Below are 23756 nucleotides of genomic sequence, written 5' to 3'. Positions count from 1 at the left end.
TGGTTTGTGATAGGAAGGAGGGGCTTGTTCTTGTTACTAATTCTAGCAATCTTTGCGTCTTGGCACCTTTAAGCTGATAACGTTCTACCCTATTGTGGTAAAAGCCTTTGTCTAAAACTCATAACTCATGAATTATTGTTTACTATCTAAACTTTAAAGCAAGACATTGCATTCACAACAGAATGTGATGCATTCACCGTCTTTCATTTTACGAATGTACTCCTGAATTGAGAATTGGAAATGTGTTTTTATTATACCTTCATGTTTGGAAAGCTCAAAGATGATTTTCGAATAGCAATGCTGTGTGTTGTGTCCAAACAAAATGAACTAAAATTAATTCAATGGAAAGTGTGGTAGAGATAGATGTTTACGGTTGAGGAAGGGGATATGTTCTTGCCTCTGTCGCCATACTGTTGGTCGTTTAACTGTCTATGTAATACAAAGTTATTATTATTGTAATTTGTTATGTTTATGTTTATGTTGATCGGATTTGAATCCTGCCTCCTCGTCAAGTCCGGTTCCATGGAGGAGATATTCTTGCTTTTGCTGGTTACAAATGTGCACAGGCAGCAGCAGATGCTGCCTTGCCAGTCCTGGCATGTCCCACAACCAATATGTGAATCCACCATTCTCCAAATTTGCTGGTTCTTGTTCGTACATTTTGCCCAACTGAACTGATGCTTTCTGAGTCTCTTAAAAATGTGGTTTCCTCTGCGTTGGATTGGAAAAGCCTTCCATTGCCAATTTATACTCTGTTCTCACTCCTTCAGGAATGCAGCAAGAAGAACACAAACATATCAACATGTAGGTGGGCCTTCTCTTTGCTAGTTACCAGTGGTCTTGATTCGAATGCTTTTCTTGGAGACCATGCAATCAGAATGTTTGCATCTTGTGGGAGCTTAGAAGAAGCAAAACAAGCTTTCTACAAGGTCGCAGATAAGTCTGTTTATACATGGAATGCCCTCATCTCTGCTCATGCTAAGCTTGGGCAGAGAAACAAAGCACTTGAGCATTTCAACCATATGTTGAAAGATGGTGTAGAGCCAGACAAATTTGTTATTTCTTGCCTTCTAAAGATATGTGGTGACCTAGATGTCTTATATAAGGCTAGATTAATGCATCATCACATGGCATATACTGGCCTTTCCTCAGACGTTGTGCTTGGAAACAGCCTTCTCTATGCATATGCAAAATGTGGAGAGTTGTGTGATATGTGGGATGTGTTTTGTGCATTGAGGGTCCAAGATTTGGTCGCATGGAGTATTGTTTTCATGGGTTATGTTAACTATGGCCATGGATTCCACGCCTTAGAGCTTTATGAGAAGATGAAACATGATGGTATCAGGCCAGATAAAGTCGTCTTTCTAGCTGTATTGAAAGCACCTATCAGTGATGACGAAGGCAATGCCATCTTATCAATAAGCAATGGGTTTATTTTGCATGATGAAGTAATCCAAAATGGTCTCGAATCAGACACATACGTGGGAAGCAGCCTTTTGGATATGTATTCTAAATGTGGTCAGGTCAAAGAGGCTTCCAAAGTGTTTGGAAAGTTGTCATATCCTAATGTGGTTTGTTGGAATACAATGATATCATGCTTTGCACAGCATGGGGATGGGAACTCAGCCTTCAAGCTCTATCTTCGAATGCAAGAGGAAGGAATTCGACCAGATAAAGTTATATTTTTGAGCATTTTGAAGGCATGCTCTTGTATAAGGGAGGCTGCCATTGCTAGATTGATACATGTAGAGATCCAAGAAACTGAGTTCGACCTGGATATCATGGTTGGAAGTGCAATTATTGATACATATGCAAAGTGTGCGTATATAGAGGATGCTCAGGGCGTGTTCGATAGATTAATGAATGGAGATTCGGTAGTGTGGGGCACAATGATGTCCGGGTATACACATAATGGAAGGCATGCAAACACCCTTCAACTTTATGAAAGAATGTGTGAGGAAGGCATCTTGATTAGCATCACTGCATATTTAAGTGCCTTAAAGGCTTGTAGTAGCATGGGTCATTTTGATAAGGCAATGATTCTACATGATAAGCTCATAAGAAGTGCATATGAGTCGGATGAGGCTGTAGGAAGTTGTCTTATTGATATGTATTCAAAATTCGGTTGCCTCTTGGAAAGCCAAAAAGTGTTTGGTAAAATGCTACGTAGGAATAGGGTCTCTTGTGGTGCAATGATGGCTGGCTATGCCGAGAATGGGCGAGGTGACTTTGTGCTTTCCCTTTTAAGAGAGATGGATATAGATGGAGTCATAGTAGACCACATTGTGTTGCTTTATGTGCTAAAAGCATGTGATAGCATGGGTTCTTTAGACTATGCTCGATGTGTGCATCATAGAGTTGTTGAAAGTGATTTCCATTTAGATGTGGTCCTTGGAAATGGTCTTATTGAAATGTATGTAAATTGTTGGAGCCTCGAAGAGGCTCACATGGTATTTGAAACGATGCCTGACCGAGATATAGTGTCATGGGGCTCAATCATTTCAGGGTATGTTCAATCATCTGATAATTGCAGTTTAGTTGAGCATTGCTTGAGGACAATGCGAGCTTTGGGTTTAGAACCTAACGAGACTATATTTAGCTCTCTTCTCAGTGCGTGTAGCCATAATAGGGTGCTAAAAGCAGGGTGTTACTACTTCACATTGATGAGGAATGAATATAATGTCTCACCAAGTGTGGAACATTATAGCTGCATGGTTGATCTTCTTGGCCATACTGGCTGCTTACTTGAAGCTGAGGACTTGCTCGAAACTATGCCAGTTTCCCCTAATGCCATTGTGTGCACGACTCTACTTAGCAGTTGTAGGGCATATGGTAACTCTTCAATAAGTGAACAATGCTTTGATCAATTTGTGGAAAGAGATGTCCATCAATGCATCTAGACTCAAGAGAGATTTCTCTGTGACTTGAAGCAGGAATTTCCATAGGTGGGTCGAGAATCAAAAGATATTCCACTGATGAATCTCGGAAAAAGCATACCTGGCCCATGTCCAGAGGTTTCTTGGTAATTGCATAGGTGCTTCAAGTCCCAGAGATTTCTCTGGGACTTGAAGTAGGAAATTCCATAGGTGGGTCGAGAATTGAAAGATATTCCACTGATGAATCTTGGAAAAAGCATACCTGGCCCATGTCCACCAATGCATCTAGACTCATGAGAGATTTCTCTGGAACTTGAAGCAAGAGAGTCCATGGATGGGTCGAGAATTGAAAGATATTCCACTGATGGATCTCAGAAAAAGCATACGTTGATTCTACTGGTTCATGTCTTTGGTTAAAATCGAGAGATTCCTCAATGGACCTAGAAAAGGATCCTTAACTTTATTGTGTGCGTGTATGAATGAATTTGAGTCCCCTTGGGACACATGTGTATAGAATTTTACTGTAAAAAGAAAAAAATAGTTTATCAGGTGGAAAGACATATGTAAGTTCAAATAACTCGTCCCTTTCCTGCCTGAGATTTGTTCCTCACGTTCTGGTAAGCCAGATCTTTATTTCAAGATTGTACAACCTCGTCCCTTGTCAGTGTTCTACCCTCTCATGATTCATGCCCCACATTCAGTGAACCAAATCTTTATCTCAACTGTTTACAAACTCGTCTCTTGTACATTTTCATACCACATTCTGGTGCTGTCTACAAGCATGTAGTTAGTTACTATTAGCTATTGATAGAGAGGGCACACAAGTGCTACAAAAGTGTGAGAGTGCAACTCTGGAATTACTTTACCAAAATAATATAGACATTGAAAAGGAATTTGCTACAACTTTAGTGATTGATAACTCTCTGTTTCTCTCACATTGGTACATAAGCTTCATATGTTGCTGTGCAAAAGAGAAGAAATGAAGTGTTAAGTTAACGTCTTTCAAAGGCCAGACTGACATGAATACCAGCCTCAGTTATTTTGTGTATAGTTTCCTATTGCAAATTGAGGGGCAATCGCATGCATGCATGTAGTAGGTTCATATATGTGGCATACTATATCTTTATCATGTGCTTCTTAATGCTGAAAACATATGCTGAAGATTGAACAATTATACATGAAAAATTGCACTTTCAAATGATGCTACCTTAAACAAGATTCAGACACAGTTAATTAGAGGAAATGCATGACTTCTTGTTTCAATCGAATCTAAAGCTGACATTTTGAAAACATATGCTGAAGATTGAACAATTATACATGAAAAATTGCACTTTCAAATTATGCTACCTTAAAAGATTATTCAGACACAGTTAATTAGATGAAATACATGACTTCTCATTTCAATATAATCAGAAGCTGAAATTTTTTACCGGAACCTTGCACACCAACAATTTATGTGTGTAAAATTGAGGAAATATTTTGCAGTTTGTTGGGTTTTTTTTGGTACCCACCACTTTTTAGGGAATAAGGTTTGCATTGATTCAGCAGGTAGGCCAATCAAGAAAATTTCCATTCTCCAAGAGAAATACATCATGTAACTAAATCCTGGCAAACTGGCACACACAATAACAGCTATTAACATTCTGAGCATCCAAAATGGATGTGATATTTATTGTATTGTTACTGTATAGTAACAAAACAAGCACATTGACTGAGAGCAAGAATTTGGAGAGATCAGCCTCTGTTAATAGTTATGTTGATTTTGATGACCCTCTCTCTCATCGTGCGATTTAACAACCACAGTTTATGAAACAATCGTGTGGAAGTCTCTCAAAAAAGGAAGCATATAATGAATGATGAATGATGGCATGCCAAAAGTTTAAAATTTCGTGGACGGCAGGATTCGAACCTGCGCGGGCGAACCCACATGATTTCTAGTCATGCCCGATAACCACTCCGGCACGTCCACCCATTGATGAAGGCAGATCTGTTAGATTTGAATTAGTATGTGAAAAGAATTATGCAGGGGCATTTCGCGAAATAGCAGAAACCCAGGGGCATACGATGGAAATAAGACAAAACCCATGGCCAAGGCCCAGACGCAGAGAGAAGCAGAGGAGCGGTGGCGATGGCGATGGCGGTGGCTATGGCAGAGATCAATTCTTTGCTGTGGTTTCGTAAAGGTTTGCGTCTTCACGACAACCCTTCCCTCCTTCGATCCTGCGATGGCGCGAGTCTCGTCTACCCTGTCTTCGTCCTGGACCCATGGTTCCTTGCCCCTGACCCTTCTTCTCCATCGCCTGGTTCTTCTCGCGTTGGCATCAACAGAATACGTTTCCTCCTTCAGAGCTTGACTGATCTCGACGCAAGCCTGAGGATGAGAGGATCTCGCCTCTTGCTCCTTGAAGGAGATCCTACCTCTGTCATCCCTGACCTGTTAAAAAAGGTTTTTGTTTTCTCCATCCTGTCCTTAACTGATTTCTCTGATTTTTAGTTATTCTCATGGCCTTTCTCTGAGTTTCCGTTTTACCATTGCTATTTGAGCCTCTGTTTCTGAGTGTTCCATTTTTCCATCGCTATGCTCTCTGTGTCTGAGTTTTCGTTTTTCCATTGCGATCTGATATTTCTCTGACTTTCAGTTTTTCTCCAATGTTATCGGAACTTTGATTTCTGATCCTTCTTAGAATTATATTATTCTTTCCCATTTGCTATTTGGATTCTACAATCATTAAACTATGTTTCCCGTCTGCTTTACCACTTTCCATGATGATGATTGTGCATTCTATGATTGATATTATGATGCGATCTCTGATCATTTCGATTCCTTATGTGATTATCTTAATTAAGCTCCCCATGGTTATTTTATGCAGCTACCACTTATCTTTTTGTCTTTCAAATCTCACCGATTTGAATTTCTCCTGAATTTTCTGCTTTATACTCTTCAATCTTGCCGTTTTCTTTATTTTAAAAGACATTTTCTCTTTGTTTTTTTTCTTCTTTTGAACCGTATTACCCCGTTGTTTTACCTGCTTAAAAGCACCCCATTCCTGCTGAGGTTGTCTTCCTCTTTGTTTTTCTCCCGAAATTTCTTTTTAGAAACTGCCACTTTTCCCTTTCTTTCCAATCCTGTTCTCTTTTTGTTTCTTTTCTCTAGTTTTCTGCTCAAAGGCACCATTGTTATTTGTTTTGGATTCGGTTGTATCCCGTGTTTTCTTCTTAAAATCTGATAATAATTATCTTCTTTTCCTTCCTTCCTTCCTCCTCTTCCTCTTCTTGTCCTTGTGATGGTTTTATTTTTCTCCTGAGTTTTCTTTCTACTTAAAAGACCATTGCTTTCTGTTTTGAGTCTTGTCATCGTTTTGTTTTTCTCCCAAGTTTCTTACTTAAAAGTGTTTTTTTTCCTTCTCTTTTGAATGTCATCATCATGTTGTTTTTCTTCTTAATTTTCTGCCGAAGGCCTTTCTTTCTTCTCTTTTGAACACTTTTTGTTCCTTTTTTACGAGTTTTCTTACCAAACCATCTGTTCTGAATCATTACCCTTCAGTGGAACATTAACAGACTTTGCTTTGAGTTCGACACAGAGCCATATGCACAAATGAGGGATACAAACATCAAAGTACAAAATTTCTTTACATTTCTTTCGTTCTTCTCTTGGTTCTTTACATTTCTTTACAGCCATATATATGGAGAGAGAAAGAATCATTGTCTGTCTCTGGCAGTACAGGAAGCTGCGACAGCATTGGGGGTTGAAGTTTTCTGTCCAATCAGCCACACAATCTTCAATCCTGAACAAATCATAAGAAAGGTACTCCCCTCCCATTGTGAATAGAAGAAGGAATATGTAAATTCTGTGCGGTTGTAATTGTTGCTGTTTTGCCTCAAACATTATTGCAAAGACAACTCGGAAAAATATCTATAACCTAACATTTCCTACATCCAACATGAAAGTCTACTCTCTTGTTAGTAGAGTTAACGGACGGGAAAATCAGTAATTATCTTCACAAAGCTGTGCAGGTATACTGTTTATGAGAACTCTAGACATTATAGAGTTCCTACCAGAATTGATCAATGTTGACTGAGTAGTGACATGTCTCTTGGAGAAATGTGTTGTAGGGGGTGAGTTCCCCACATTAAATAGCAGGAGATAATTATCCATAAACAGTTGGGATGCATGATTCTATACATTTGCATTTTGATGTACAATTGACCAGACTTCAAAATTAGGGCTGATGTCATCATGTGCCCACCAGAACAATCAATTGACATTTTTGCTAAATTAGATTGTCACAACATTTTTTGGTTTTGCAAGATGATGTTTAGAAGGAGGCATTTATCCTGATTAATTTTGTGACTCAAATTGCTGTAGTTCTCTTCGTCTGAATTTACAAGAAACCAATGATAACTATTTACTAGAAATTCAAAATTCTCCCAACATTTAAGATACTTCTTGATGTGATGTCATTCACTTGTGGTTATTATGTTAGCTTTTTGTGACCGAACATACAGAGATCCACCCACATATCACTGTCTTATCAATTGCTCACCGGCAAACAGTTTCACATACTTCTCCCTCTTAAAAGGAGAGTCATTGTACTTACTAAGTCACTAGACATCCAGTTTTGCAGTAGCAGCATGTGAACAAACTCTTAGGGTGGCAAGGAAACCCCATAATAAAACCCTTGACCTCATGCTGTTCATCGAGCGATCAGAACTATTGGATTCTAGGTCTAGGCTCTGATGCTCTCGCATCCGTGGGATGTGGTTTGGTGGTATGGAGGCTAGGGGAATATCCTGCATTGGCTCTATGGCTGGGACATGCGTGCTATGTCAGCCTTTTTTTGTGTATGCTTTATGTCATGGTTTATGTTCAAGTTGTGGATCTTGCGTGGGACATGAAACTAGTTATCTAGCAATATTAAATGTCTCAAGTGACAACTATCACTTTTTGACTTGAAATTCAATCTGTAATGATACTTACTCACTTTTTGAAGTATTTCTCTTTACTTGAGTAAACGTCCTACTTGTGATTAGAAAATGGATAAACATTGTTTCTCTCTTGATTCTGTTTAATGATGAGAGGAAACTATTTTTTGTGTAAATGAATTCTGGTTCTGTTTCAGAATGGTGGTGCTCCACCATTGACATATCAGTCTTTCTGCAAAATAATCGAAGATGCCCCAAAACCAGTCGAGGATGGACCGTCTCAGATTCCAACAGCCAATTTTTTTAACGGAGCTAAGATTATCTCTCTTCCCTCCCTCCTAGATCTTGGTTACACTGATCTAGATCAGGTATAACCATATAACACTTGAATATGTATGAACTATATATAGGGTCCCTTGGAAGCACTTGTTATAGTTTCTATTTTATGACTCTATACAGGAAGATTGGAGTCCTTTCCTGGGAGGAGAAAGGGAGGCCCTGAAGCGTTTAGATGCTTCCTTGAATGATAAAGTAAGGTGTTTTATATATATAAAAAAGAGTTTTTGTATCTGTTTCTTGGATGATAGAAAGACATTGGCATACTGTCTAAATCCAGAAATGGGTAGCAGAGTTTGAGAAACCAAAGGGTGATCCAACTGCATTCATCAAGCCAGCAACAACAGTCCTATCACCCTATCTGAAGGTATATAGTCTCTTCAATAGATATATTCGACTGTATATGCAATATTGAGTTGTAAAAAACTTGTTCATAAACGCTCTGATTAGATTGCATCCAAATATTGAAAGATTCATTCATACATGCAATGTTCAGGTGTAAAGAACTCATTTATAAGTATAATGCTTTATTGTGCATGCAAATATATAGAGATTCCTTCAGATATATGCAATCTTCAGTTGTGTAAAGTACCTCATTCATAGCTGCTTTGATTAGTTGTGCAGTTTGGTTGTTTGTCATCTCGACTCTTCTTTGCACGTTTAAAAGATGTGTATTCAGAAGTAAAATCTCATTCCAAGCCTCCTGTCTCACTGGAGGGTCAGGTCTGCAATTCATATAATTGCATACATTCCAGTATTTTGCTATGAACGCATAAGCTTTGGAAATTAAATACCATTGACATATTTTGATTTTTATAATTCAGTTACTGTGGCGGGAATTTTTTTATACTGCTGCGTTTGGCACAGTCAACTTTGACCGTATGGTTGGAAACCCTATTTGCAAGAAGGTAGGACAAATTCTAAAACCCTTGAAAGGTTCAAACTTGTGTTGGTTTTTATCAATTAATAATTGCCCAAACTGTAGATACCATGGAAAGATGATGATTCTCTCATTGCTGCATGGCGGGATGGTAAAACAGGCTATCCATGGATTGATGCGGCCATGATACAGGTTAGATCATCATCAGTTAACTTTGTTCAGTAAAAATTCACATTATATTCATAAGTTTTTGGAAGCTGTCATATTGTTTGGCAGCTAAGAAAATGGGGTTGGATGCATCATCTTGCACGCCATTCTGTAGCATGCTTCCTCACTCGAGGGGATTTGGTAAGCAAGAATTACTCTCTGCCCTCCCTAATTGCACAAATTTTAGTATTGAAAACTGCCAACAATATCCTCAACTTGTCTGATAATTACCAGAATAGCCTAATGTTTTTGAAAATAACCTGAATATCCCGATGAATATACAGGGTGTTCTGGCAATTTCTCCTTGTTTACATATATTTGTAATGGACCTGAAACCAAAATACTACTCTTTCCTTTTTGAAATTTGCCAAGCTTTCTAGAAACCAGAATACCTGTCTAGTCTGGTAATTTTTGAAAGACATAGATAGGGGTATTCTAGAATATAGCCAACAGATTATAACCTTGGATTGTTGAATTGTGACTTTGTGAACATGTCTCTCCTGCTCAACACATTTTTTCACAAGTGAGGAACCTTGCATACATTAGTCATGGAAAAACACCAAAGTATCACTAACTTTCTGAATATTACCAGAATACCCTGATGTTTTGAAAATATACAAGAGTGCATCATGTCTACATAGGGATATTCAGAGATATATCCAACAAGTTAGGAATGTGTTTGATGTTTTTTGCCTTTTTATAGTTTAACCTAGATTATTGAATGGTCACTCAGTTTATCCACTGGGAGAAAGGACGCGATGTTTTTGATAGGTTGCTTATAGATGCAGATTGGTCTATCAATAATGGAAACTGGATGTGGCTTTCAGCGTCAGCCTTTTTCCATCAGGTGTGTGTAAAATATGGAAGATAAGTTTGAGCAACTTCATTTATACAAATATCAGCTATTATATTCACAGAACAATCACTAATTGCTTTCACATTTTCTCAATCTTGCTTTAATGAGGTTTGTTTTTCTTCTCTTGTTAATGCTTAAAGAAATAATGCGTATTTTTATGAGAAACATTCGAGTAGGCTTAATCTCATTGTCAAAACATGTATAAATGCAATATCAAGAACCAATCCATGAGATTTGAATCCAGAACCTTATGGTTTCACTGAACTATACCATTGATTTAGATTTTTTTTGAAGAATTAGGCTTGACCACTATACCATTGAACTAGTTCATTTAGGCTTGAGAAATTTGATGAGGTTAGATCATGAATATATAATTGAAACTATAGATTCAAATGATGGGAGCATATATGAGAACATCAATTAAGTGTAATAATTTGCTATTTGGCAATCTATGAATCCATTAGAAATTAAGTTCATGTTTTGTCTATCTATGGATCCATTAATGTGCTTGCAACCCTGCCTTCCTAAAGCTCAAAAAGGATGAAGATCTTTATGATGCCATTACGTAAGATTACAGCATTAAGCATTTGCATATCATATTTGACTAGGTATATTGGAATGAATTGCTAGCAAAATATTTAATTTGTACTATGTGTGGATTTTCTTTTTGTACAGATCTTGTTTTTGCCTCTGATTAATATGTACTGGAATGTGCAGTATCATCGGATATATTCACCTATTACATTCGGTAAGAAATATGATCCTGAAGGGAAATATATACGACACTTTCTTCCAGTTTTAAAAGGTAAAATTAAGATTCCTAGAGTGACACCTTCAAATGATGCCCAAGTTCAGAAGTTTCAGGAAGCTTATGCATCTGATCCTTTTTCAGACATGCCCAAGCAATACATATATGAGCCATGGACTGCACCAATAGAGGTTCAAAGGAAAGCTGGTTGCATAATTGGGAAGAATTATCCTAAACCTGGTATGCCAATGCCATTTTCTCTTGCAGGTGGTGTCATGATAGTATATTGAAAGCAGTCGTTCTCTAGATGTTATAATGACATCTGCCGGCTTGATTCAAATTCCTATGGATATGGTTCATTTTAACTTTTGTGTTTTAATCTGGATATATCTGCAGTTGTTGATCATAATGTTGCTCACAAAAAATGCCGAGAGATGATGGGGGCTGCATATGCAATGAACAAGGGAGCAACTACTCAGGGTGAAATAAGGTGTTCTGAGGATTATATTGAAGAGACAGTGGAAATGAACCTTCTTCCAAGCTCAAGCAAAAGCAAGAAGAGTAGAACTACAAGTGTCGGTATAGACCACAAAAGACAACGGAAGATCACAGATTACTGAACTCCAAATATATTGCACAGGAAATGGTTGGCTAACATGAAATAAAAAGGGTTGGTTAACCAAATATCTTTGCTTTTATTGTAAAAATTCAGGTGACATTGGGATGCATTTGTATGAAAAATGAGTCATTTTTTTACGTATGATTAACTATAGGTCAATTAAAACCCTAGATCAATATATTTACATTGAAAACAAGATTCTAATAAACATTTCTTCTAATCTACACTAGTGTTCAGAAATGGATTGACTTGCATTGCATTTCCCTGAATATTTTTGTTGATATGTTAGTGGTTTGGCACTCGTACTAGGGGTCTCAGATGCATAAGACAGTGTTATATCTCACATTGGTCTTTCTAGCGTTTGCCAAACTCTTGTTGAATTATCGTTTTTAATTCATTCTGTTTTGACGCAATATTCTATCAATTCTTTTGGGATGTTTATTACTTAGCTTAATCAAATGACTATTTACTGTTAGTTAATGCTGCTTGAATTCCCAGTTGATTGTTCATAATAAAATAATAGGTTAAATTGGTATGACTCATATGCCAAGTAATTAATATGGATACATGCACTCACTTCAATTGTTAGTTTGTTTATTTCCTGTGTAATTGTAAATTCTAACTTTTTTTTTAGTTAAATTTAGAAATGCTCAATAAGCTACCTATGTTGCAATAATTTAGTGATAGTTAGAAGAGGCTATAGAGAAAGAGATAATAAAGAATTTTTGTATTATTTTGATGCTCTGTTTTTAAATAGGATCGACCGACTGCATATAAATAAATATATCCACACCTGTCAATCAACCGGAATCCAATACCAAAAGACTTTGAGAATGTAAGTGATTTGCACGAGGGGGAAATTCTTGGAAATGGGGTACGCATAGTCACAAGGAGATTTGCACACAATCCAAGAAATGAATTTGACATCAATGTGATACGGTTTGCTGTTAAATAGTTCTTTGAGGCAAAAGCAATATGAAAAACTCCTTGGAGGTGCATCGATTCGAGATAATTGAGATTGTATACGTAAGTAGGTGCAATGAAGTATTTGGAATTGGCTTGGTTCACAAATTTCCTTGATGGTTCGAAGATGATGCTTGAATGATTGGTTACACAATAAAACTCTACTATTTAATAGATCATTTGATTCGTGAATTCTGAATCTGCTTCCTCTTCGCAATCTGCGTCATTCGGCGAGGAACTATTTATGTCAAGGAAATCATCAATAATGAACAATGTTCATGCAATTAGCGTTGATGAGGTTCATGAATTAAAGCACGTAGTAACAAGATGATGATGAGTGAACTAAGGTTACAAATGTCGGTGTGTGTAAAATCAATTATGGGCGACTCTTAGTGAAAGTTTAAAAGTACTTCCCGTAGTAGAGAGCATTAGGATACTAACTTATTTACTGCAAATTGAATACATTGCAACATATCTATGCTACATATGATTATAATTATGAGAGAAATCGTTAATGTGAGTGTGTTTTTTGTTTAATAATTCTATGATGAATAATAATGGGCGTGTACATTCTAGACGTTGTGTTTTTTGAAGGTTCTTGTTCTTGCATGAATGCAAACAACTTTGAGGAAAGATAATGTTGATGGATATAGCTATATTTGTTTGACATATGTTGCAAACTCTTTTTTGCCAAATTGAGAATGTTGTACCTCAACGATGTACATGAGATACTTCAAAAAATTACAATCACTCAAGGTTGGTTGGATATGTTGAGCTCCTCAAAATTACTACTAGTGTTGAACATGGGACATGTCCAAAAATAACAATAGCCGAAGTTTGGTTTGATAGGTTGACCTTTCCGAAAAATCCAGTTGTGTTTCTTCTCATAAATTTTTTTGTGAAAAGAAGATGTATATATCAAGCACATTATCCTATTTACTTAATGCATTAATATGACATGTGTGTTTTTTAATGATCTTGATTGTGATAGATGGAGTGATGAGCATAGATGCCTTATTATGCATTGCACCCCAAGTATTTAATAAAGTTTTGTTGCCTTACTTTGGTGAAGTATAATATCCCTCTATCTATGTCACCTTCATATCATTCTTCCAAATTAGTTGCTATTGGTATGTGGTTAGAACTTTGGTTTGGAATTGCCACACGATGTCTGATTTTAGCTTAATCTTCTTTGTTGGTAATAGCATGTATTTTCTATGTCAAGGAATAATTAGAGTTCATACAAAGTGCTCTAATTTTGGTTTTCTAGAGAAAATTATATGCTAAACTTAATTATTAAGCAGTGATTAGATGTAAAGCACCATAAATCAATTGTCTAAAATTGCAACCTACTAGTGAAAGAGTTTGAGAGAGTAATTACTAATCTAGGCGTCAATAAGCTTTTCTAACCAAAGATAAGAAATCAAAATTTTGCCTAAGTATGTGGGCAATTAGAAAAATACTAGGGGTACACGACGAAACTTTCTTTTTAATCTGACCCCTATTACAATGGTCGACTTTTTAAGAAATCCTTGAGCTTTTGTGATGGCACGAGAAAGGGCTGTCCTCTTTATCCATGGGTTATAATCCTTCTCTCATGTTGTGTCTATTGGGATGGTGTCTCCATTATTGCATTGGCTATTATGATGATCTCTTGAGCGTCTTTGTCAATGTTACACTCTCTCTCTCTCTCTCTCTCTCTCTCTCTTTGGGCAAGTTGGGAACAATGGTTTTAATTTGTTGTGATTCCCTTCCACTTTTTGCACACTCACATTCACAGAATGTACAACATGAGACATAGGGCTAGAGAGATAAAGGATGTCTCGAAGAAGAGGAAATCTTGTCTCTCTCTCAACTTGTCTCGATTTCCTAAATAGAAGAGAGAGAGAGAGAGAGAGAGATGAGGATTACGAATATAGATGGGTATGTCAACCACATATAATACCCATGAGCTACAAATTACAATCACGAGGGTTTTTGCAAAATGTTCTGGGAATCACTTGTCTTGCCTAATTATGAGATATCACACAAAAACAAAGTGATGACATGTACACACACTTGATAGGAAGTACAGTACCCATGGTGAACATTGTGGAGGACCATGAAGTAGAAACCATTGAGGAGAGTGTCTATCGACATACAACGTCTCATCATTAATGAAATGGAAGAAAATGTGAGAATGACCCCCAAACAACAAGGAAGGCATGCCTCCTTACTCGACAACCTTGGAAGAGTCTAGGGAAGCATCACACTAATTCCTATCCTCACTCCATATGATAACCAATGTATTTGACATACATCATGCTTCACTACCAAGTATCTAAGAGCATTGATTCTTCTCATATTCCACAATGCAATATTTGGTTTTTTATAAGCCAACATACCCAAAGCGTTCTAGGAAACTTTGTGGTTTGTGAACATAAATATAATATACGATAACTTATGCACATATGCTAAATGAAAACTCGTGATGTATGTCTCATCCAAAGCACACCTCCACAAGCAAGGAAACCTATATACAAGCTTCAATGTGAAATCCCATTCACTGTATGTCTCTACCCTCCTCTAGATAGAGATGATTTTCCATTCTCTCTCTCTCTCTCTCTCTCTACACATGCAAATACACACTCATTCTCTCTATATATCATTGCTCATGACATCTCCTTAGATATACCCAAAACTTCCTCTCTCTTGTTAATCTACAAAGTTATTATTCTACGCTATATGTCCATATACATACATACCTGATTCACCCTATCCATGAGACTGCCACGACTACCACTCATACAACTAATGATGATGAAGATGAATGTGTTGTGCTTCTAAGCTATCTTCGTTTATGTATAGAAGCCACACACACATTTCTCATGGTTATTGTTTTTGACACCTTTACTAGTTTGTATTGCTCCTTTTAAGGTTAAGGTAGAACTTGTTTTTGGTTTTATGCGTTGGCATCTACACATAGAAGTATGCATGCATGCATGCATCCACACATATGTAATAGAAAGATACATGCATACATATACATACATTCAGAAATATGTACACACATTGCATACATACGGTACATGCATAATACACACAATTACATACATGATACAATACAATACACATACATACATATTACATACCTCTTTCCTCTAACAGAGGTGAAACAGGGGAGTTTGTCTTTCTTACTCTTCTCTAAGTTTCTTCAGTTTTTATCCTCCTAAAAACCTTGTGTGATTTGATTGATCCTTGGTTTTCATCACTTCTTTCTGTTTTTTGTTTTTTCATATCTAGGGTCTATTTGGTCCCCCCCCCCCCCCCCCCCCCCCCCCAAATTTCTCTGTCCTTTAAGAAGAAGCTCTTTCTCTCTGTGACATTGCTACTGGAGTTATCAGAGCTTTCCAATGATAGCCTGATACACACAGACACAGACATATATGTATGAAGTTAACTGTGAAGCAAGCCCAAACTTTGAGAAAGTGGCAGAGGACTTCTTTTTCTAATGTTTTATTTTCTTTTTCTTTTTGATGTCTCTCACAAAGGCAGAGGCAGAGGCAGAGAGGGACAATGAAGGTTTTGCTCTGTGTATGCATTGGAATTGAGAAGGTTTAGATATTGTATATACATAATTTTGTATAAAGTTCTTTTTATATGTATGTGTGTGTGTAAGAAATTTGGATGATTATTCATGAATTTGCAGCCTTGTTTTGATCTGTTGTGCTTAATAAAAGAAAATAAGCAAGACAGAACAAGAATAAGACAACTCTTCTGCTTCTTCTTCTTCTTCTTCTTCTTCTTTATACCTCCTCCTACATACAACATTCACTGTGCATAATAGGCCCTTATCTCTCTTGTTACTGAGGTTTTCCTTCACTTGGGAGACACCGGCACTGTCTTGTCCTTGGAACCCTGAAACCCTAAATACCCAAATAAGATACCCTAATAAAAGCTCCATAAGCCCATAACCTAAATTCCGAAACCAATCCGTAGCGACACCAAAAAACCCTAAATAAACCCTAAGATCTAGACCCCATTGGAAATCTTAAACCCAAATTTCTCATTGGAAACTCAGGACGCATAATCCATACAAAAACCAAAACCCTATATTTAGAACCCCATTCCCCGTTCCATATAATATATATATATATATATAACTCATGCAAGGTGTGGACATGTCAGAGAAGCAGATTAGCTTCATAGGCGAAGCGCCTTTCAGACCTCATTCTCAGAGCCTTAATACATGCTATGGAGGCGCCGATTCATCAGCAGCAACACCATCATGTACGGTGCCATCCCCATCATTTTCTTCATCAGCAACATGTATCATGTCATCCTGTACCATATCCAACACATCACCATGTCCATTATCAGCATGCCCATCATCAAATTCAACGACATCATCATCATTCCCTGATGAGGTTCTGGAGCATGTACTCGCTTTCATAACTTCCCATCGAGACCGGAACGCCATCTCTTTGGTATGCAAAGCTTGGTACAAAGCAGATCAATGCAGCAGAAGACATGTCTTTATAGGCAATTGTTACTCGTGTTCACCTCACATCTTAACTAAACGTTTCCCGAATCTGAAATCACTAACCCTTAAGGGGAAACCTAGGTTTTCTGATTTTAACTTAGTTCCCACTAATTGGGGTGCTAATGTGTTACCTTGGCTACATGATTTGGCCATGGGAACCACCCCTTATTTAGAGGAGCTTCGGCTTAAGAGAATGACAGTGAGCGACGAAAGCTTGGTATTTATTTCACGAAGCTTCCCTAACTTTAGTGCACTTGTTCTCGTCTTCTGTGATGGCTTCTCTACAGATGGTCTTGCAGCTATTGCAGCTAACTGCAGGTGGGTTTTATTTATTTATTATTTTATGTGTATTACTCATATAATGAGTTCCTTCGTGTTGTGTTAGAGGGCATTCATGGTTTTGATGTTAAAACTATAGTGTAGAAGGTTTGTAGTGGGGCTAAAAATGACAGTATTTTAGAGGTATTGCTTTGATGGTAAAAATATAGCATTAAAAGAAGAGAAAGTAATCGTGTAAAAGGCACATTTTTATCGCTTGTTAGGAAGGCACAATTTTGGTGGTGTAAAATAGATAGTTTTGCTTCCAAAAATGTATTACTGTAAAACTGGCTCTGTTTTTTGATCCCAAACTAACTATAATGTCAAAATGGCACGAGCGTGACGATCAACAATATTCTTTCATGTTAAACCATAGTATAAAAGACATGATTCCCAGGTTAACAACATCACTCAACTTTTTTCTATCTATGTAGGGATACAAGTTTAATAGAACCTTAGCCATTTTTGGTTGTAAGTAATTCTAGAAATTTATGTCCTTTGTTCACTCACCATTTTGTTGTGTATGCAGGAATCTGACCGAGCTAGATGTCCAAGAATGCACAGTAGATGACCGAGGTAGTGAATGGTTAAGTGCTTTCCCAGAAACCTTCACCTCTCTAACTTCTCTAAACCTCACAAACTTTAGCAATGATGTGAATTTTGGGGACTTAGAAAGGCTAGTGGCGAAGTGTGAACGCCTCGAAAAGTTGAAGCTAAACAGAGGTATCACATTGGATCAATTACGACGTCTTCTACTTCTCCGTGGACCTTGCTTCAAAGAGCTCGGTATAGGGTCTTTTGTTCAAGATTTGGATGGGAAAGGCATATATCAAATTGCTAGTCTGTTTGAAAGTTGCAAGAGTGTCAGGGCACTGTCTGGGTTATGGGAGGTTGTTCCACAATTCTTGCCTCTAATGTTCCCTTTGTGTAGTAACCTTCGGAACTTAAACCTCAGTGACTCAACCATTGCTAGCCTCGACTTTGTCCGGTTGATCAGCCAATGCCATTTACTTGAATGCCTCTGGGTAAGATTTGCTTTCTTTCTTTCTATTTGTCAAAAGAGCATGGTTGTGGCGTCATAATGTGTATTTACGCTTGTATATGTATACACCAAACATAAAACCCTAATTCTAGGTCTATGTTTAGACTATAGCTGTACATGAAACGCCTTATTTTCCTATCAGTTCCTCAAAGAAAATTCATATGCTAATCATACATGTTAGTTTGGTAAGTAAATTAACCCTTCTTCTTTCTTTTTTTCTCAGGTTCAAGATCTTGTGGAAGACCGAGGCTTAGAGGCGGTAGCGGTGACATGCGAGAAGCTTCAAGAGTTACGAGTTGTTCCTTCTGATACATCTCGGAGCTTGGTCACAGAGAAAGGCATGGTGACCATTTCACGCCATTGCAGAGATCTTCGGTACATACTTTTCTTTTGCAACCAAATGACGAATGCAGCAATGAAGGAGTTTGCAATGAATTGCCCAAAAATGACCCATTTCCGCCTTTGCATCATGAAGCGCTGGGAACCAGATTATGTCACCAAGCAACCAATGGATGAGGGTTTCGGTGCCATTGTAAGGTCCTGCTCACACCTACGCCGCCTATCTGTCTCAGGCTTATTGACGGATCGAGCGTTCGAGCTAATAGGAAAGTACGCCAAGAAAATGAGGTCATTGTCATTGGCGTTTGTTGGGGATACTGGGATTTCTATGGATCATTTAATGCGAGGTTGTACAAGTCTACAGAAACTTGAGATTCGGGATTGCCCTTTTGGTGATATTGGGGTCTTGTCTGGTTTAGGCAAGTACTATGAGATGAGATCGCTTTGGATGTCTGCATGTGATGTATCCTTTGCGGCATGTAAATTGCTCGCATCGCAAATGCCTTTACTAAGTGTGGAGGTGATCATTGAAGATGATAGTAACTTCCCAAGCGAAAAGCAAAGCTCTTCTCACAATAAAGGCAATGTGGAGAAGCTTTACCTATATAGAACCATTGCGGGTCCACGCACAGATAACCCTTCTTGTGTATACATACTTTGATCATTCTCTCTCTGTCCCTACTTATGTTATGCAAAGTCAAAGTCGTAAAACCTATCAATCTCAGGGGCTTGAATATCACAAATGCCTCCAACAACCACTGTTAAAGGGTTTTAAGTTTTTGGCATATTCTCTTTTCACCCTGAATGTTCCGAAATTTACATCATTTTGTGTATATGGTTTGCGTCTATGAGAGATTTAGTTTTGGGATTGATTGATCTGTAACCTTGCAATTGGAGTGTGTAAAAGGTTTTTGTATGTACTGGTAATGATCGTGCATGGATAGGAAAGCTTATAGACAATTTTTTAAGGTTTGACATTTTTGGACTCATGCATATGATGGGATGGATATACCTGGCCACCTCCACAATGTCTCCGATACAGGTCATCTGATGTGTTGTAATAATAGTCATGGCTGAACAAGTATTTCACTTGTATAATAGAGTCATGGCATTTTCTATGCATTATCTTTTCATGTGGATAACAAAGTCCATCACGAGCACTTACTAAGTTTTTTTCTTTCTTTACAAATATAGAGGTGTTTCTTTGTCAATATTTGTTGAAACAATGTAATACCTTTTTGGGTGAAACAAGTGACTAATCTTGTCAATGCATCTTCCTTCTATTGGCATGTTTGTGCACTACAGAGAGAGAGAGAGAGAGAGAGAGGTTAACTTACAAAGGCCAATATTGACTACTGGGACCTAGGTAGGCAAATTTTCTCAATGTGTGTCTTCTTCCTAGGAAGAGCTATTCATCCTTCGCATCACAAAGTCTTGATGTCTTAATGCATACACATATGAGCTCAACCTTCTAGGTGGTCACTTAGGAATGTGTGTGTGTGTGTGTGTGTGTGTGTGTGAGAGAGAGAGAGAGAGAGAGAGAGAACAAATTTGAATTTAAAGGGGAATTTGTTGACTGCGAGGAAGACTTCACAATACAACACAAGTTGGATAAAATCCTTTTCGTTAATCATGTCATAGACAACATTTTGTTTCTTATTGTACAAAGCAACAAGAAATATTGTAACTTACGTTGTAAAAAAGTCTCCTTTTACAAACTTATCCATAGTCGCATTTTCACGATCAATACGATTGGCAGCTTTCCATAGTTTCTCTCTACATTGAAGAATATGCTGAACATTGAAGTTGTTTTCATCTTAAGAGTATATCTGTTTGGTTACTTTAGCATTGCCATGAATGCATCCATACATTTTACCATGATTTGCATTAACATTTGGGTCATGAGGGTACATGCACCTTGACAATTTGTCGAGGGCATCTTTATATAACTTGTGCCCTATTGTAACAATCTTGAGTCTTGAGGTAGTTCCTCTATATGAGTTCGATATGACAAATGTATAGTCTTTAAAGGTAAAAAGTACCAAGAAGCACTTGAATTTAGTTTCATGCGTACATTGTATATGTGGTTTTCAATATGGTCCTCTCCAAATCCTTTCATTACTATTATTGCCATCAAACTTTACCTTTTGAAACCCAAGAACATCATTATCCAAACACACACCAAGATTCCTTTTATCAAGGTGTGTATTTTCCCTCTTTTGCATTTGTAAGGATAGTAAACAAACTCCCTTGCTTCTTCCTTTTTTATCATTCTCGAGAGTTGTAGACGTTTTATTAGCTACTCAATCTTAAATTCTTCTTTGAGTAGATGACAAAAAGGACCCAATACTTAATAGGCTTGGTTGTAGGATCTCATTTTGGCTATTCACATTCACATGACTTTCTTATGTTTGTAGTGAAAAAGCTTGATTTCCGCCATTTGCATTTTGTTTTTGTATCCTTGTGTACAACCCCAATTAGCATCATATGGTTCATTGGCCAAACAGATAAAGATGGAAGTAGTTTGGAGGCCAAAGCCATTGTGTTTAACATGACAAGGTTCCCAAAAGATGACCACATCAAGCTTTGCTTGTGCTAGAATGCATGTACCCTAGATAGAATGATTGAAGCCTTTCTATTATCCAAGCAAGTAAGGAAAAGAGTTTCTAGCTCCATTCCAAAAACTAGGATGAAATGGATGCGATCATGCTCCAATGTATAGAAATGTTTGCATGCTGCTGGAACACGATACTCATTGTAAATGATGGTACGTAAGAGAAGAAATATAGCTTGAAATATTCCACTTATTCATTATAAAATTTGACCTTATATGGTTAAATTATAGCAAAAACATGAGGGTCGGCGGGGTAGTTTTCTCCGTTGGAAAGTAGTCATGTATTGAATTATCTTGCTCTACTAGTATTGTATGGATAACTATTAGAGTAATATATTCATCAGGTAAATTTAGTTGGGTCAATTAGAAGAAGTACCTTGCTAGTATGTGTGATAAGGTGACAAGTTTGATTAAAGATTGCATTTGGAATGCATCCACAGAAGACAAGAGTGACGAAACACGTTTAGGTTTGCCTATTTTCAATACACTTTTAAGTGTAGGATCTACAACAATATACTAAAAAGTTAGAAACATATGATAACACATGAAAACATGTGAGAAGAAACAACCACACTATTATACACATGTGGCCATGTACAATATAGTTCAAACAAAAAAGGTTGAACTATGAAGTCTCACGACTCACAAACAAGATTATTATATGTTCAAATGTCTTATTAAGAAGATTATTGTGCCGTACATATTTTGTGGAGTGTGGACCCATTAGTTAGTAAAGACTTGTACAAGAATTAGTTACATAAACATTCAGCTAAATTTCTCTCGCTCTTTATTCAGAGTGATAACTTATATGGATTTAAGATCATACTTTCAAGTTTCTTGAATTTTGTATCATGAATATCATTTTGCGGTACAGGATAAATCAATTGAAAAAAATAAGTATTTTGTGCGCACAAATTAACATATGCCTATTGATTTTGGCTTGGGTGCACTAAAGCGAAATGTGAAAGTGATGTCTTTATACACAAGATAAGAGGCATTGGACGACCCCACACTCGATTACTTATATTTACAAAGTCACATTATTGAAATTCGAAACTTTTAATACACAAACATGATTGTATAGTCGGAGTCAGTGGGGCTCATGTTGCATTCAATATAAAAAAAAAACACTTCATAATTGAAGTTTGAGATCATGCACAAGAACTGTGTGTATCTATAGAATGCATTACAACATCAACATATATTTCCACAAACATTCAAAGTGGAAACCCTGACATTACTCTTAAGGCTAACTAGATATGCATTGTGATCAAATCACTTGAGGCATGTGACTATTTATAGCTTTACGAAAGCTTAAGTAGCATGTCATTTGTAAACAAAAGTTCTAGGTGTACATATAAAGACGCGCAAGTTTCGAGCATTTACTTTACTATATTGATGTCTTTATAAAGGACAGACTCATACATTATTGCTCTCCCCGAAAGTGATGCATAGACAGCAACAAATTGAACTTGTTTCATGGTTTCCTTGCTCCCAATACTCATTGGCGTTGCTAACAAAACTTGGCCTCACTTAATGACTTAATATTACCATTTTGTAAAATCTCATCCCACTTCAATATGTGTGTGTGCTATAGTATTCATTGACTACCTTTTAACCTTTAATATGCACATCACCATGTAATAAGATTAATGGCAACATATTATTGAAAATCAATCAATTTCAAGGTTAGTTGGTGTTTGCCGATTCCAATGTAAAAACGGAATAAACATTCTATCATGTAACCACCTCGTCATATGTAGACCACAATCTTTTTGCATTTATTGCTATAGTCTTAACTACAAGCATGGTGCTGTTGTTTAATGTAGAGAATCTTGACATTTCCGGAGGATCTTAACCATGCACGTAAAAATCCAACTGAAACGAGAAATCATTTACGAAAGCTTTAGTAAACTTTCCTTCAACATTATCATCGGGACATGGTACATTTTGTAACCAGCATGCCTAGGACATGCAAGGGTAGTATATCTACTTTAGTAAGTCATTAAGCTTGTGACAACCAATGATTCAAGTTTTTAGTCATAGGCACACATGCAAGAATATTCTTGTTGGATATATATATATATATATATATATAGTTGGGGATATGTGGCTCATGACTCATGAGTCATACACATGATGACACCTTGAATTTGTCTACACATATCACTCTCAATTCGGATATGTTCAAAAGATTTATGCCTCATAGAAACTAAAGATGCCTATACACAAGTAAAGTATATAGAAACACTATGTAATAATCAGCTTTGATCAATTGACCATTGTTGTCGATTTCAATATTGTGAGAAAAGGCATATAAATAGTGACATTGCTCATCAACTAGACATAAAGTGTGTTGTGACATGGCCATCAACTAGACGTAAAGCGTTGTCCATTTGTGTGAGTTGTCCATATGAATAAGACCAACTACTATCAATCTCTATAATTTGGCTGCATAATTGAGGTGATATTTGTTTTATTAACGATTAGCTACTTAAATGTTGAATGTGTGC

At 37.1% G+C, this 23756-nt stretch overlaps 4 protein-coding genes and 1 non-coding gene across 7 annotated transcripts in view; 4 read left to right on the top strand and 1 right to left on the bottom strand.

The window, feature by feature from the left end:
• Positions 1 to 23756, top strand: part of LOC147852667 (GCN5-related N-acetyltransferase 8-like) — a 100625-nt gene that overhangs the window by 40750 nt on the left and 36119 nt on the right. The gene's annotated exons all lie outside the window — the stretch shown is intronic.
• LOC147852676 (pentatricopeptide repeat-containing protein At4g21300-like) lies at positions 334 to 3388 on the top strand. The gene has a single exon (XM_087333714.1). The coding sequence runs from the start codon at positions 678 to 680 to the stop codon at positions 2898 to 2900; it is 2223 nt and encodes a 740-aa protein (XP_087189840.1). The 5' UTR covers positions 334 to 677; the 3' UTR covers positions 2901 to 3388.
• On the bottom strand, positions 4765 to 4845 carry TRNAS-AGA (transfer RNA serine (anticodon AGA)). The gene has a single exon. It is a non-coding gene; the product is annotated as a tRNA-Ser (tRNA).
• Positions 4966 to 11669, top strand: UVR3 (DNA photolyase family protein). 3 transcript variants are annotated; one of them, XM_087333191.1, is made up of 14 exons: positions 4968 to 5322; positions 6421 to 6492; positions 6601 to 6681; positions 7997 to 8167; positions 8259 to 8330; positions 8416 to 8502; positions 8760 to 8858; positions 8960 to 9043; positions 9121 to 9207; positions 9292 to 9363; positions 9956 to 10069; positions 10796 to 10883; positions 10971 to 11066; positions 11223 to 11669. In XM_087333191.1, the coding sequence occupies exons 1-14, from the start codon at positions 5005 to 5007 to the stop codon at positions 11444 to 11446; spliced, it is 1665 nt and encodes a 554-aa protein (XP_087189317.1). In that variant the 5' UTR covers positions 4968 to 5004; the 3' UTR covers positions 11447 to 11669. The 3 variants fall into 3 exon arrangements, with proteins under 3 accessions (XP_087189316.1, XP_087189317.1, XP_087189318.1); XM_087333192.1 differs by having other exon boundaries at positions 5184 to 5322; positions 6435 to 6492; XM_087333190.1 differs by having other exon boundaries at positions 4966 to 5322; positions 10796 to 11066.
• Positions 16243 to 19460, top strand: LOC147852673 (transport inhibitor response 1-like protein Os04g0395600). Its single transcript, XM_087333395.1, has 3 exons — positions 16243 to 17248; positions 17778 to 18273; positions 18514 to 19460. Exons 1-3 carry the CDS (start codon positions 16554 to 16556, stop codon positions 19288 to 19290), a joined length of 1968 nt encoding a protein of 655 aa, XP_087189521.1. The 5' UTR covers positions 16243 to 16553; the 3' UTR covers positions 19291 to 19460.

Source organism: Azolla caroliniana, unplaced genomic scaffold (assembly GCF_043228905.1).
Source record: "Azolla caroliniana isolate FFs.n. ecotype wild unplaced genomic scaffold, voAzoCaro1.0.p SCAF_17, whole genome shotgun sequence".
NCBI lineage: Eukaryota > Viridiplantae > Streptophyta > Polypodiopsida > Salviniales > Salviniaceae > Azolla > Azolla caroliniana.
Note: the sequence above shows the minus strand (reverse complement) of the source record. Positions and strands in the feature narration are given on the sequence as shown.